The sequence below is a fragment of the Mustela putorius genome, unplaced genomic scaffold (assembly GCF_011764305.1).
Source record: "Mustela putorius furo isolate JIRA1106 unplaced genomic scaffold, ASM1176430v1.1 tig00003898_pilon_pilon_pilon, whole genome shotgun sequence".
Classification (NCBI taxonomy): Eukaryota; Metazoa; Chordata; class Mammalia; order Carnivora; family Mustelidae; genus Mustela; species Mustela putorius.
Genome location: NW_025422047.1, coordinates 529,316 through 541,332, shown reverse-complemented (window position 1 = coordinate 541,332; position 12,017 = coordinate 529,316). Strand labels below are relative to the sequence as shown.

Below are 12,017 nucleotides of genomic sequence, written 5' to 3'. Positions count from 1 at the left end.
AGGGAAACAATACCTCCTTTGGCATCTTTCAGAAGGTTAGGCAAACACTCAAAAGAACAGTGCTTGCAAATTATCTCTGGTAAAGGATCATCTTTCTTTACATTCACAATTCATGTGAAATACTAGAAAAAATGGAGAATATACAAAACACAAGTTCTAATTTTTATTATCAGATTTGACATAAAATCGCTCAATTACACTGCTATGCAAGTTTTTAAAAACTTTCAATTTCTGAACTTACCTCCTCACAGACAGGTTAAGTAAACAGCTCATGGACCAGCGCCATTTACATACTACACCCCAAATGGTGGTGTTACAGAATGTTGTAAACATTTTACTAGCAGAGAATAAGCAATGCATTACTTAAATTTAGAGCTATAGCTATAAAAGTATACTGACTCTCATTCTTAAGCAGAAAATGTACATATATTTGTTTTATTTAGCATATTGGCAAATCCTTTTTCTCCTTCAGACACAGGACAATAAATAGTGGTTTAAAATATCAAAATGGGGGGTTTGCCTGGGTGGCTCAGTGGGTTAAGCCGCTGCCTTCGGCTCAGGTCATGATCTCAGGGTCCTGGGATGGAGTCCCACATCGGGCTCTCTGCTCAGCAGGGAGCCTGCTTCCTCCTCTCTCTGCCTGCCTCTCTGCCTACTTGTGATCTCTCTCTGTCAAATAAATAAATAAAATCTTTAAAAAAATAAAATATCAAAATGGGGGCGCCTGGGTGGCTTAGTTGGTTAAGTGACTGCCTTCAGCTCAGGTCATGATCCTGGAGTCCCAGGATCAGGTCCTGCATTGGGCTCCCTGCTTGGCAGGGAGTCTGCTTCTCCCGCTGACCTCTCTCCTCTTATGCTCTTTCTCTATCATTCTCTCTCTCTCAAATAAATAAATAAAATCTTTAAAAATAAATAAATAAATAAATAAAATATCAAAATGATTACAAATTCTAAATTATGCCTTATTATGTGGACGATTATAGAAAGAATTTAATGAGTTAATCAGTTACATTGGTGATGACCAACTATCATGGGTAGTAAGAATTGAAAACTCCTAAATCTCAGAATTACAAAAAATTGTCTATGAAAACAGATTTTTATAAAATGGCATCAGTGATGAATATATAACATATTTTGGGGCTAACAACTGAAAGATAATAAATACATAAAAGATCTTATTGTCTGATGGAGTAAACATATTATATTGCAATGCAAGGAAGACAAAGATTTCTCCAAATCAAAACATCAGGAAAATCTCATGCTTTACTGAAGCTAAAGAAATCATGAGTTATTCTATATATATATATGAATGCCTACTATGTGACAGGAAATAGGAATACTATGGAGAACAAGGCACTGTTCCTGCCCTCGAAGAGCTCACAATCACATTATCTACTTCACTAAAAAGGAAAAGACAATCTTAAACCAGGACTCTACGTACAAGATAGTGTAAGCATAGACAGAACCTTTAGAGCAGAGCATACTACTACCTTGCCTAGTTACTTCTTCAAGGACTAAGGCTGTGAGTCATCCCTAAAGGAAAAAATGTAGTAGAAGGATAGTTGATAGCTACCTAATTTGATTAGCTAGGTCACCCATTTTGGCTGCTGACCCAAATATTAAGGAAGGCATTATCAAAAGCCTCTGTGTACTCAGAGTCCTCAGCTTCCATTCTTTTCTTTTTCTACAATATTGCAACTCCCTATATAAGGCTGCTCATCTCTTTCATTAGTCTAATGTCATTACAAGCCTAGCTATTGTAGGACCCAAGAATCACTGACCAAAAACAGCAGTGGCACTATGAGCATGGACTATTCAGTACCTCACTCAGAATTTCATTTCTGATGTATGATACTTCATTCTTTATTATGAAATACTTGCTTGATAGGCTTCTAATCAACACTACAAATAATGCAGAGAAAATGGAACTGTAACACACAGTCAAAACTTAAGACATATTTCTAAAAATGTAAAGAAAGGAAAATGAAAACACAAAGCAAAATTTTCTTGTTAATCTCACCTCAGAGAACAAGTGTTTTGTTGTTGTTTAAATAAGTTATTGCAGGCTACCTGGGTGGCTCAGGGGGTTAAACCTCTGCCTTCGGCTCAGGTCATGATCTCAGGGTCCTGGGATCGAGTCCCGCATCTGGCTCTCTGCTAGGCAGGGAGCCTGCTCCTTCCTCTCTCTCTCTCTACTTGTGATCTCTCTTTGTCAAATAAACAAAATCTTTTAATAAATAAATAAATAAATAAATAAGTTATTGCTTCTTTCCTCTCTTGCAAAAAAACCTCCATTTTGAAATAGATCTACTGCTGGGTGCCTGCCTGGCTGGCTCGGTCAGTATAACATGAAATTCTTGATTTTAGGTTTGTGAGTTTCAGCCTCACATTGGGGTTAGAGATGTAGAGATTACTAAATAAACAAAGCAAAACACGCCCCCAAAACCAAAAACAAATAGATCTACTGAAACTTGGGTCAAATTAGCATACTGTTGAACTATAAAAAAAATCAACTAAGTAAATTTTTTACATGCATCTTAGATATAACCCAGTTGTGAAAATAAGTATTATTTTTGGACATTAAAAAAATAAGCTTTAGGGGTGCCTAGGTGGCTCTGTCAGTTAAACTTCCACCTTTTGGCTCAGGTCATGATCCCAGGGTTCTGGGATTGAGCCAAAGGCAAACACTTAACTGATGGAGCCACCCAGGCACCACTCATGATTTTAACATTTTCTTTACTCTAGCTTACTTTACTTTTAGAATACAGTATATAATACACACAAAAATGTTAATTGACTTTATATTATTGGTAAAGCTTCCAGTCAACAGTAGACTATTAGCAGTTATGGTTTGGGGGAGTAAAAAATTACATTCAAATGTTCTATTGCAGGGGAGGTGGCACTCCTAACCCCTGTGTTGTTCAAGGGCCAACTATAATATGAAAGATATATTTAAAAGAAGGATCATAGTCACCTTTGACTGACAAAACTCTGTAGTTAATTTGTTTTGGTTTGGGGCAAAAATTAGAAGTTTTTTGGAGAAGTACAGAAAAGTACTTTGAGACATTTATGAGACCTACCAATAACACACAGAATCGGCAGATCAGCTAAACAGGCTAAACATACATGTACTGTAATGGCTCCAGAGGCAGATAAATATTCTATTCTATTAGCTCTACTAACATTTAAGGAAAAGCCTGCTGTGCCTATCCACTCAGTGAAATCCCAGTTAGGTAGGAAAGTTCTTCCCATATGTACAGCATTAATCACTCTTTTGGGCTTTGATTTTCAGCTCTGGCTTTCTCTTAGAATCAGCTGACAAGCTTTGAAAAATACTGATGCAATTAGTATGGATCAGAATCCATGGATAAGGGGCAGAGGTATTTTCTAAAAAGATCTATAGATCATGCCAATATTCAGCCAAATGTAGCATCATTGCTCTATTGGGTACATTTCATTTGCCTTTATTATTTTTTTTCATTTGCCTTTATTATAGCACGTTTTTAATTTTTTTAAAGCTTTTATTTATTTTATTTATTTATTTGACAGAGAGAAATCACAAGTAGGCAGAGAGGCAGACAGGGAGAAAGAGGGATGCAGGGCTCAATCCAAGGACCCCGAGATCATGACCTGAGCCGAAGGCAGAGGCTTAACCCACTCAGTCACGCTGAGTGCAATTATTATATGTGCAAATCATTATTGTATGCAAATTATACGTGGCATCATATACTATATTGGGTGCTGTTGATACAAAGACAACTTTGTGTCCCTGTCCACGAGAACCTTACTGCCTAATTGAGAAAGATAACATATAAACAAAAACAACAAAATTAAGTGAAATAGGTGCTATAGTAATAGTCTGTATAAGGGATATAGGGATATAAAGAACTGAACTATTATCTGGGTGTGGGGTTGAATCAGAAAAAGTTTCAGAGAGAAGGTGACTCTGAAGGAGGGACTTATCTAAGTTGTTTTTGCATCTCTAACACCTAACACTCCCCAGTAAAAACTTGATAACAGTCACCCTCAAAGCAGATATATTTAGAGCTCCGTGACCTAAATGGCTTCTACATTTACTCCACTTTAAAAACCCACTCCCAAGACTCCACACTAGACCATGTTAACACTGGAATTGGCCCCTCTGAAACCGTTAATTCCAACATCCAACTGTTGGGCCATAATCTTTAAACCTTCTCCTTCCTTAACTACCACCTTACCCCACCAAGTCCTCCAGTCTCTACGTGTCTCCATTTTTACCTCAGTTCATAATTTTCCTTTGCTGTATCTTTCCATTATATTATTCTACAATGTGCTATTTTTTTTATATTTTGCTGTATCTTTATTGTTGCATTTATCATACAGCATTATAATTTATATCAATATTTGTTTGTTTTCTCTATTAGATCATAACTTTCTGAAGAACATTCTTGGATTATTATTCTTGGCCCTGCATCCTTAACTCCCAGAACAGGGCCTGGCCCTCAATAAGTATTCAGTAAATGTTTGGCAAAGGAATGGGTAAAATGTTCTGGTCATTTTCACCACCAGACAACAAGCTCTCCAAAGGCAGAGACTACCTACTCTACATATTTCCTATAATTCCTATTGGGAATATGGTGCCTCACATATATCAGAACCTCATGGAGCATGTGTTAAATTGTAAAAGGATGAAATGTATTAAATACTGTGTAAGACATACAAAAATATGATCCTTATCCTCCTACACTGTTGGTGGGAATGCAAGCTGGTGCAGTCACTCTGGAAAACAGCATGGAGGTTCCTCAAAAAGTTGAAAATAGAGCTACCCTACCACCCAGCAATTGCACTACTGGGTATTTACCCTAAAGATACAAATGTAGGGATTCAAAGGGGCACGTGCACCCAAAGGTTTATAGCAGCAACGTCCACAATAGCCAAACTATGGAAAGAACCTAGATGTCCATCAACAGATGAATGGATAAAGAAGATGTGATATCTACATACAATAGAATACTATGCAGTCATCAAAAAAATCTTGCCATTTGCAATGACACAGATGGAACTAGAGGGCATTATGAGGAGCAAAATGAGTCAATCAGAGAAAGACAATTATCATATGATCTCCCTGATATGAGGAATTTGAGAGGCAGAGTGGGAGGTTCGGGGGGTAGGGAAGGAAAAAATAAAGCAAGATGGGATTGGGAGGGAGACAAACCATAAGAGACACTTAATTTCACAAAACAAACTGAGGGTTGCTGGGGGAAGGGGGTTATGGAGAGGGCGGCTGGGTTATGGACAGTGGGGAGGGTATGTGTTATGCTGAGTGCTGTGAAGTGTGTAAGCCTGATGATTCACAGACTTGTGCCCCTGGGGCTAATAATACATTATATGTTAATAAAAATAATTTAAAAATATGTTCCCAGCTCTTTTTTTGGAATGATTATTTCAACAATCATTTAAGATAACCAGATGGTTATGAGGCAAATGTAAAAAATGTTCATTATGGCAGAGACAAAACAATATAATAGAAAGCACTGGCAATAACTCGGGAGGCCTGTGCTTCAGTCTTGGCTTTGCCACTCTGATCTACAAATAACCATCTCTGTGAGCTTTAGTTTCCTCATTTTTTAAAATGGAGTTTTATCAGAATTCAATTCTTCTTCCCCCCCCCCAAAATTCAATTCTTCATCATCTAAGGTTCCCTAACATGCTATGCCTCTTAAAATTTGTATTATAAAAGTGATATACCCTCAATATAAAAAATTATACATGCCCTTCTGAATTGTTTAGGTAAAGGGAAGTTCCCACTCTCCACTCTATTTTCATAACTTCCCAAAGGTGACCACTCTCAACAGTTCCTGGTATCTTTAAGGCATTGTTCATGTCTAAGCAAGTATAGACTAAGATTCTTGTTTTTATTTACCAACTGCACAGTCCCATCAATTCTAGAGGAACCTTGACAAAATGAAAGGACAATTATAAATACTTCAATAACAGGGGCACCTAGGTGGCTCAGTTAAGCCTCTGCCTTCAGCTCAGGTCCCCATCCCAGGGTCCTGGGATCCAGCCCCTGCAACATCAGGCTCCTTGCTCAACAGGGAGTCTGCTTCTCTCCCTCTGCCTGCTGCTCCGCCTACTTGTGTGCTCTCTTTCTAATAAATAAATAAAATCATTTTTTAAATAAATAAAATCTTTCAAAAAATACTTTGACAAGAGAAAGATAATTATCTACTCAAAAAATCAATAGTAGAAAAAAATTATAACAAATAAGTATTTAAAATTTCCTGCTTCACACCACCCACCCCTACCCTCCACTGTGCAGCGTAATGTGAGTAAAAAGCATATGACAAGAAAAGAAATTTAAGGTGGGAAGCTTAAATGTGGAAGAAATGTGGGAGGCATGGGAATGGAGAAAGTGGAGAAAGTGGAAAAAGGAGAGATAATCATACCAATGTCATAACCACAGAAGAATGTATAAAAGGCCCCCAAATCACAGAATTTAAATATTAAAATTGCAAACACAATTTTGAAATACACTGTGGGCCTAAGGACAGACTCAATTACAGAAAACACAGTGTTGGGGCGCCTGGGTGGCTCAGTGGGTTAAGCTGCTGCCTTCGGCTCGGGTCATGATCCCAGGGTCCTGGGATCCAGTCCTGCATCGGGCTCTCTGCTCAGCAGGGAGCCTGCTTCCTCCTCTCTCTCTCTGGCTGCCTCTCTGCCTACTTGTGATCTCTCTGTGTCAAATAAATAAATAAATAAATAAATAAATAAATCTTTAAAAAAAAAAAGAAAACGCAGTGTTGTTTTCCTATACAAATGCCATCCCAGAGACAAATGTAGATCACTATGTCCTTGATTTTCTTGACAACAGCACCCTGTAAATATCTATATCTAAGTCTAATAAGGGTATCCACATATTATAAAACCCAAAGATGAAAAATAGTATTTTTGACCAGTCCTTCTGATAGTGACAAAAATATATCATAAAATTATAGTTGTCATAAGAATTTTTTTTAGAAGAGCAAAAAATAGGTCATTAGTAAAATAGAGAACTAATTTCCTGTGAATATAGTGAAAATTGCAATCTAATCTAATTGCAATCTAATCTAATCTAAAATTGCTGTACTATGGATTTCTCTTTCATTTGGTACCAGAGTAAACATTACCGAACACGTTAGAAAGAAAGCCAAATTTTAAATTTTACATCCACCTAGACAACATAGATTTCACCTACACATGTCCCAGTTTTACCCTTATCATGTAAAATGACACCACTCTATACTGTAAAGAATGCTTGTAAATAAGATAAGGACAGCAGCCTGGATCAGGATCCTGTTCCACAAGAATAACACATTACTGAAATCCACTTTTTAAACAGAATAAAAGTACAATTCTATAACATATAAGTCACAAGTGTAACATTTAGCTATAAATTGACTAATGACAATTGCAGCAATAAAAAAAAATTTTAACACTGCTATATCTTTACCTGGCATATATATTACAACCTAAATATAGTACAATGGATAAAAACTAAAACTACAATTTAGAATTTGGAGGAAGAGAAATCGATAAGTCATTTTTATTCCATAAAGTAATTTTAATACCACAGTATATTGTCAAGAAGTTGTAAATAGTTAAGTCCATATCTCCATAAAATAAATCAGTCATGGATAAGTGAATTCGAGGACTACAAACTTTACCAAATCTACCTTGTTTCCAAACACTCAAAAACACAAACCGAAATAAGGAACTAAAATCATTCTGGTTTCCTGCACCCTTTAGGTTAAGAGGAACAGTATTTCCTGACACCGGAAAATGTCAAGTCAGTAGCTGAAGCTATGGTTTTCAAATTCGGGTAGAATACCATTTTAAGAGTCTTTAAGATTCTTAAGAGAAACTCTCATTACTTGACATATCTATGTCAGAATTTAACACAAAACTAAACATATAAAGCAGTTCAGCAATTCTCAAACTTCTCTACCCCACAGTCTGAAAAATGTTATGACCTTTTCTGATCTCCTCCCTTTCTTGCATCACCTCTTCCCACTAAATCCAGTAAAAACTTCCAAACCTGCTAACACAAATTAGTTTAGGCAGCTAAATTTCTGCAGTGGTGAAGTCAGAAGTGGCTTATTACTACTACTTCCTGACTACAGACTCAGTACACCCCATTTAAAGTGCAAAGTGAAAGAATTATGTAAAAATCAGGCCTTAGGGGCGCCTAGGTGGCTCAGTCATTAAGCATCTCGGGTCATGATCCCAGGGTCCTGGGATCAAGCCCCACATCAGGCTTCCTGCTCAGCGGGAAGCCTGTTTCTCCCTCTCCCACTTCCGCTGCTTGTGCTCCCTCTCTCCCTGTCAAATAAATTTTAAAAATCTTAAAAAAAAAAAAAAAAAGAAAGAAAGAAAAGAAATCAGGCCTTAAAAGCCTCTTTAAAAAATTATATGGGACTCAGACCCTAAAAGCCTCTTTAGAATTTCTCCATTTGACAGGACAGCACAATAGATCCACCAGCCTTACCCTGAGCTTAGCTTCTTGAACCCCTGTCTGTAAAAAATGCATTTTTTAAGAAAGAATTTTGTGATACAATAACTGAAGTCTTTGTAGGAAAGCCAATAACTAAGCTACAATCAATAACTATTGCTAGTAACTAGCCTTAAAAGCAGACTGTAATAGAGCCCCAGAGCTAACTCTCCACTAAATTTTCACAATTTAGGATTCGTTGTGCAGAAAACTACTAAATTCTTCGATATTCATCTTTAACCCAAACCACCCATCTCAATTCCAACGAGGCAAAAATGAAGAAGTCAAAATATAAATCTACTTTCCTTCCCACATGCCAAAGTACTATTGCAGACAGTTATTGTGCTAACCATTATTCCAAAGGGTTCCTAAGCACCTCAAATAAAGGTTCCTCGTTCCTGATGATTACTGTATAATGGAAAAGTAATTTCCCAATAGGCAATCAACTAGATATATAAGCCAGTAATCAACGTATCCTGTCATCTGTGTCTCCACTTACCCTCAGTAACATCCTGGGGGTTAGAAGTCCGGTCACTAGCTGGATCCAGGGCAACAGTTGCTAGTGAAGTGGTGGCTCCAGACATCTCACTCATAGGCTCACTACGGCTTGTTTCAGGCACACTTTCCCGTGAGCTAAATCTTACTCGGGAACTGGATCGGGAGCTGAGGTCCGGGCTGGTATCTGACAAACCTGGAATGTCATCGATCTTCGTTGGTGTCACCATGAACCGAACTGAAGCCATCTTGGTGGTGGTTTCTGGAGGATGCATTATTTTCTTCTCCTTTATAAGAACAAAGAAAAAAGGAAAACCCTGCAAAATTCTTCCTCCTACACTAGCTACTTTATTGATCGCAAAGATAAAAAAGACAACTTACAAAAACCAAAAACAAACCCTCAATAACCTTGATTTACCCATCAAAAAAAGTCCCAAATAAGAATCCTTCTAACCCAGAATTCGGACAGACTATGCTGGAAAGTGCACTAGCAGTAAATATTTAAGGGGGAAAAAAAAAAAAAAGACGAAACGATGCCAGTCCCGTGGAACTTCGTTCCTTCGGAAAGAAGAGTTATCTAGATGTCTCTCCTGGCCCAGGACTGCGGGCTCAGTGCCATGGTCTCAGAGAAGGTGCAGGCTTTCTCCCCTCGACCCCCAGGTTTCCGCCGAGGTAGTTAAGTCTTTTATCTGGTAAATGTCCCACGGTTCTAGATGAGCAAAGAGCGCGCAGGCCCACCCTTATCAGGCGAATATAGCACAGATCAGATTGCGAAACGGTGTACACCCGGCCACCTGTTGTGTATCAGGTGAATACCCCACAGGTCTGGCTGGGAAGTGTGTGTAGAGCCACCCGATGTTTTGGAGGCCAATAATCCGCTTGGGTCTGGTGGGAGGGATGCGCATGCATAACGGGAAAATACCCCACACTACCGGATAGAGGAGAATGAAAAGGGCGAGGAGAGGGTGCAGGGGCAGAGCGGATTCCCGTCTCCAAGAGATCTGCGGGGGTGGCCCACCCGCTCTTCTGGCGGAACGGTCTCTGGGATCTGGGAGGAGATGGATAGCGAGCGGATAAAGACCCCTCGGACTGCAGTTCAGGGTCGTGGCAGGTCGTTGCTAGTCCATCGAGCCCACGGTCGGCTCGCCGGGTTTCTCCTGCGTGTGACAGGACGGGCCACCCCTTTGCCGGAGGACGCTTTCTCCCCCACCAGGGCCGCGGCGCAGGTCAGCCCCTCGCCGTTCTTCCTTCGGGTCCTAGCAAGAGAGGAGATGGCCTCGCAGGCTGGCCGGGGCTGAGCAGGAAGGGGCCGCGGAGATGAAGGGAGGAGGAGGTCGCAGGTGCGGGATCCCGGCGCCAGCTGATGCGGGTGCGCGCGCAGCTGTTGTTTACGAGCCGGTAACTGTTTCGCAGCCGCGGCGCGCGGAGGAGGGCTCCGGCTGCCGGGGAGGGCGCCCCCTCCCCGGGCCGACGCCAGAGCAGCCGTTACGTGACCTCGCCGCCCCCGGCCCCGGGCCCGGCGGGCTGTGCCAGCCCCGCCGCAGCCCCTCCCTCCCCTCCCAGCTCGTTCCTCATTCGAGGTTAACGGTCCGAAGAAAAGCCCGGGGGAGCGGTCGGAGGGCGGTACCGTCCCGGGAGCGCCGAGGAGCCCCGCCCAGGCTCTGCAGTCTGCAAGGGGACGTAAAGGGCTGCGCGCATGCGCTGCCCGTCGCGGCGAGACGAGAGGAGCAAAATGTGCGAGGCCCGGAGGAAGATGGGTATTGTAGTTAAGTGTTGGGGTCTGAGCTGCGTGCACTGGAGAAAACAGACCATTTTCTTTCTGGGTCACGCTGTGTTGCACAAACTCACTCTGGAAGCATTCGGGGAGCACACATGGCCCTTGCCCTCCGAGTCCCCAAAACCATCTCAAAAGCGTCTCGGAAAATTCCGTTCATAATTTCTTTTCTTTCTTTCTTTCTTCTTTTTTTTTTTTAATATTTTATTTATTTATTTGACAGACAGAGATCATCAGTAGGCAGAGAGGCAGGCAGAGAAAGAGGAGGAAGCAGGCTCCTCGCTGAGCAGAGAGCCCAATGCGGGGCTCGATCCCAGGACCCTGGGACCACGACCGGAGCCGAAAGCAGAGGCTTCAACCCACTGAGCCACCCAGGCGCCCCCCGTTCATAATTTCTTTAAAAATCACAAACCTCGGGGCGCCTGGGTGGCTCAGTGGGTTAAAGCCTCTACTTTGGCTCAGGTCATGGTCCTGGGGTCCTGGGGTCCTGGGATCGAGCCCCGCGTCTGGCTCTCTACTCAGCAGGGAGCTTGCTTCCCTTCCTCTCTCTCTGCCTGCCTCTCTGCCTACCTGTGATCTCTGTCAAACAAATAAATAAAATATTAAAAAAAAATCACAAACCTCCCATACCATATGCGTAGCTATGACACCAAGTGAAATTTTTTTTTAAAGATTTTATTTATCCATTTGACAGAGAGATCACAAGTAGGCAGAGAGGCAGGCTGGGGAGAGAGAGAGACACACACGCAGGCTCCCCGCTGAGCAGAGAGCCTGATGCGGGGCTCCATCCCAGGACCCCGAGATCATGACCTAGCTGAAGGCAGAGGCTCAACCCACCGAGCCACCCAGGGCCCCCCCCCCCAACTGAAATTTTTAAGGTGTATTCTCAATTATATACATTTTGTGCTAAATTTCTTTTCCCTGTCCTTAAAATGTCTTTTGCTATGTATGCATATATCAGCTCATCATATTATACACCTTAAATATATACAATTTGGTCAATTATATCTCAATGAGGCTGGAGAAAAATGGTATTTTCACCTTCTAGTTAGACTGAAGATTCAATCAAAGAGAATGTCCTTTATTTTAGACCTGGAGAAAACAGTGAATTACTTTTTTTACTCCACTGTCACCAGAATATTTTTCTTAGCATGTTTATTTCAAGTGTTCAATAAATTTGACTCATCAATGTTTTGTTTGAAAGTTATTTCCTATAGCTTTGATCGAGACATTTAAATT

General features: G+C 40.9%; 1 protein-coding gene across 3 annotated transcripts in view; it reads right to left on the bottom strand.

The window, feature by feature from the left end:
• Window positions 1-9,405, bottom strand: part of SLC12A6 (solute carrier family 12 member 6) — an 88,377-nt gene extending 78,972 nt beyond the window's left edge. For all 3 annotated transcript variants that reach the window (XR_006602891.1, XM_004751016.3, XM_004751017.3), the window contains exon 1: window positions 9,009-9,405. Coding sequence is in view for 2 of the 3 variants with exons in the window: in XM_004751016.3 (XP_004751073.1) it covers window positions 9,009-9,279 (271 nt within the window). In the remaining variant the exon portion in view is untranslated. The remainder of the gene's footprint in view (window positions 1-9,008) is intronic.
• Window positions 9,406-12,017: the final 2,612 nt, after the last annotated feature.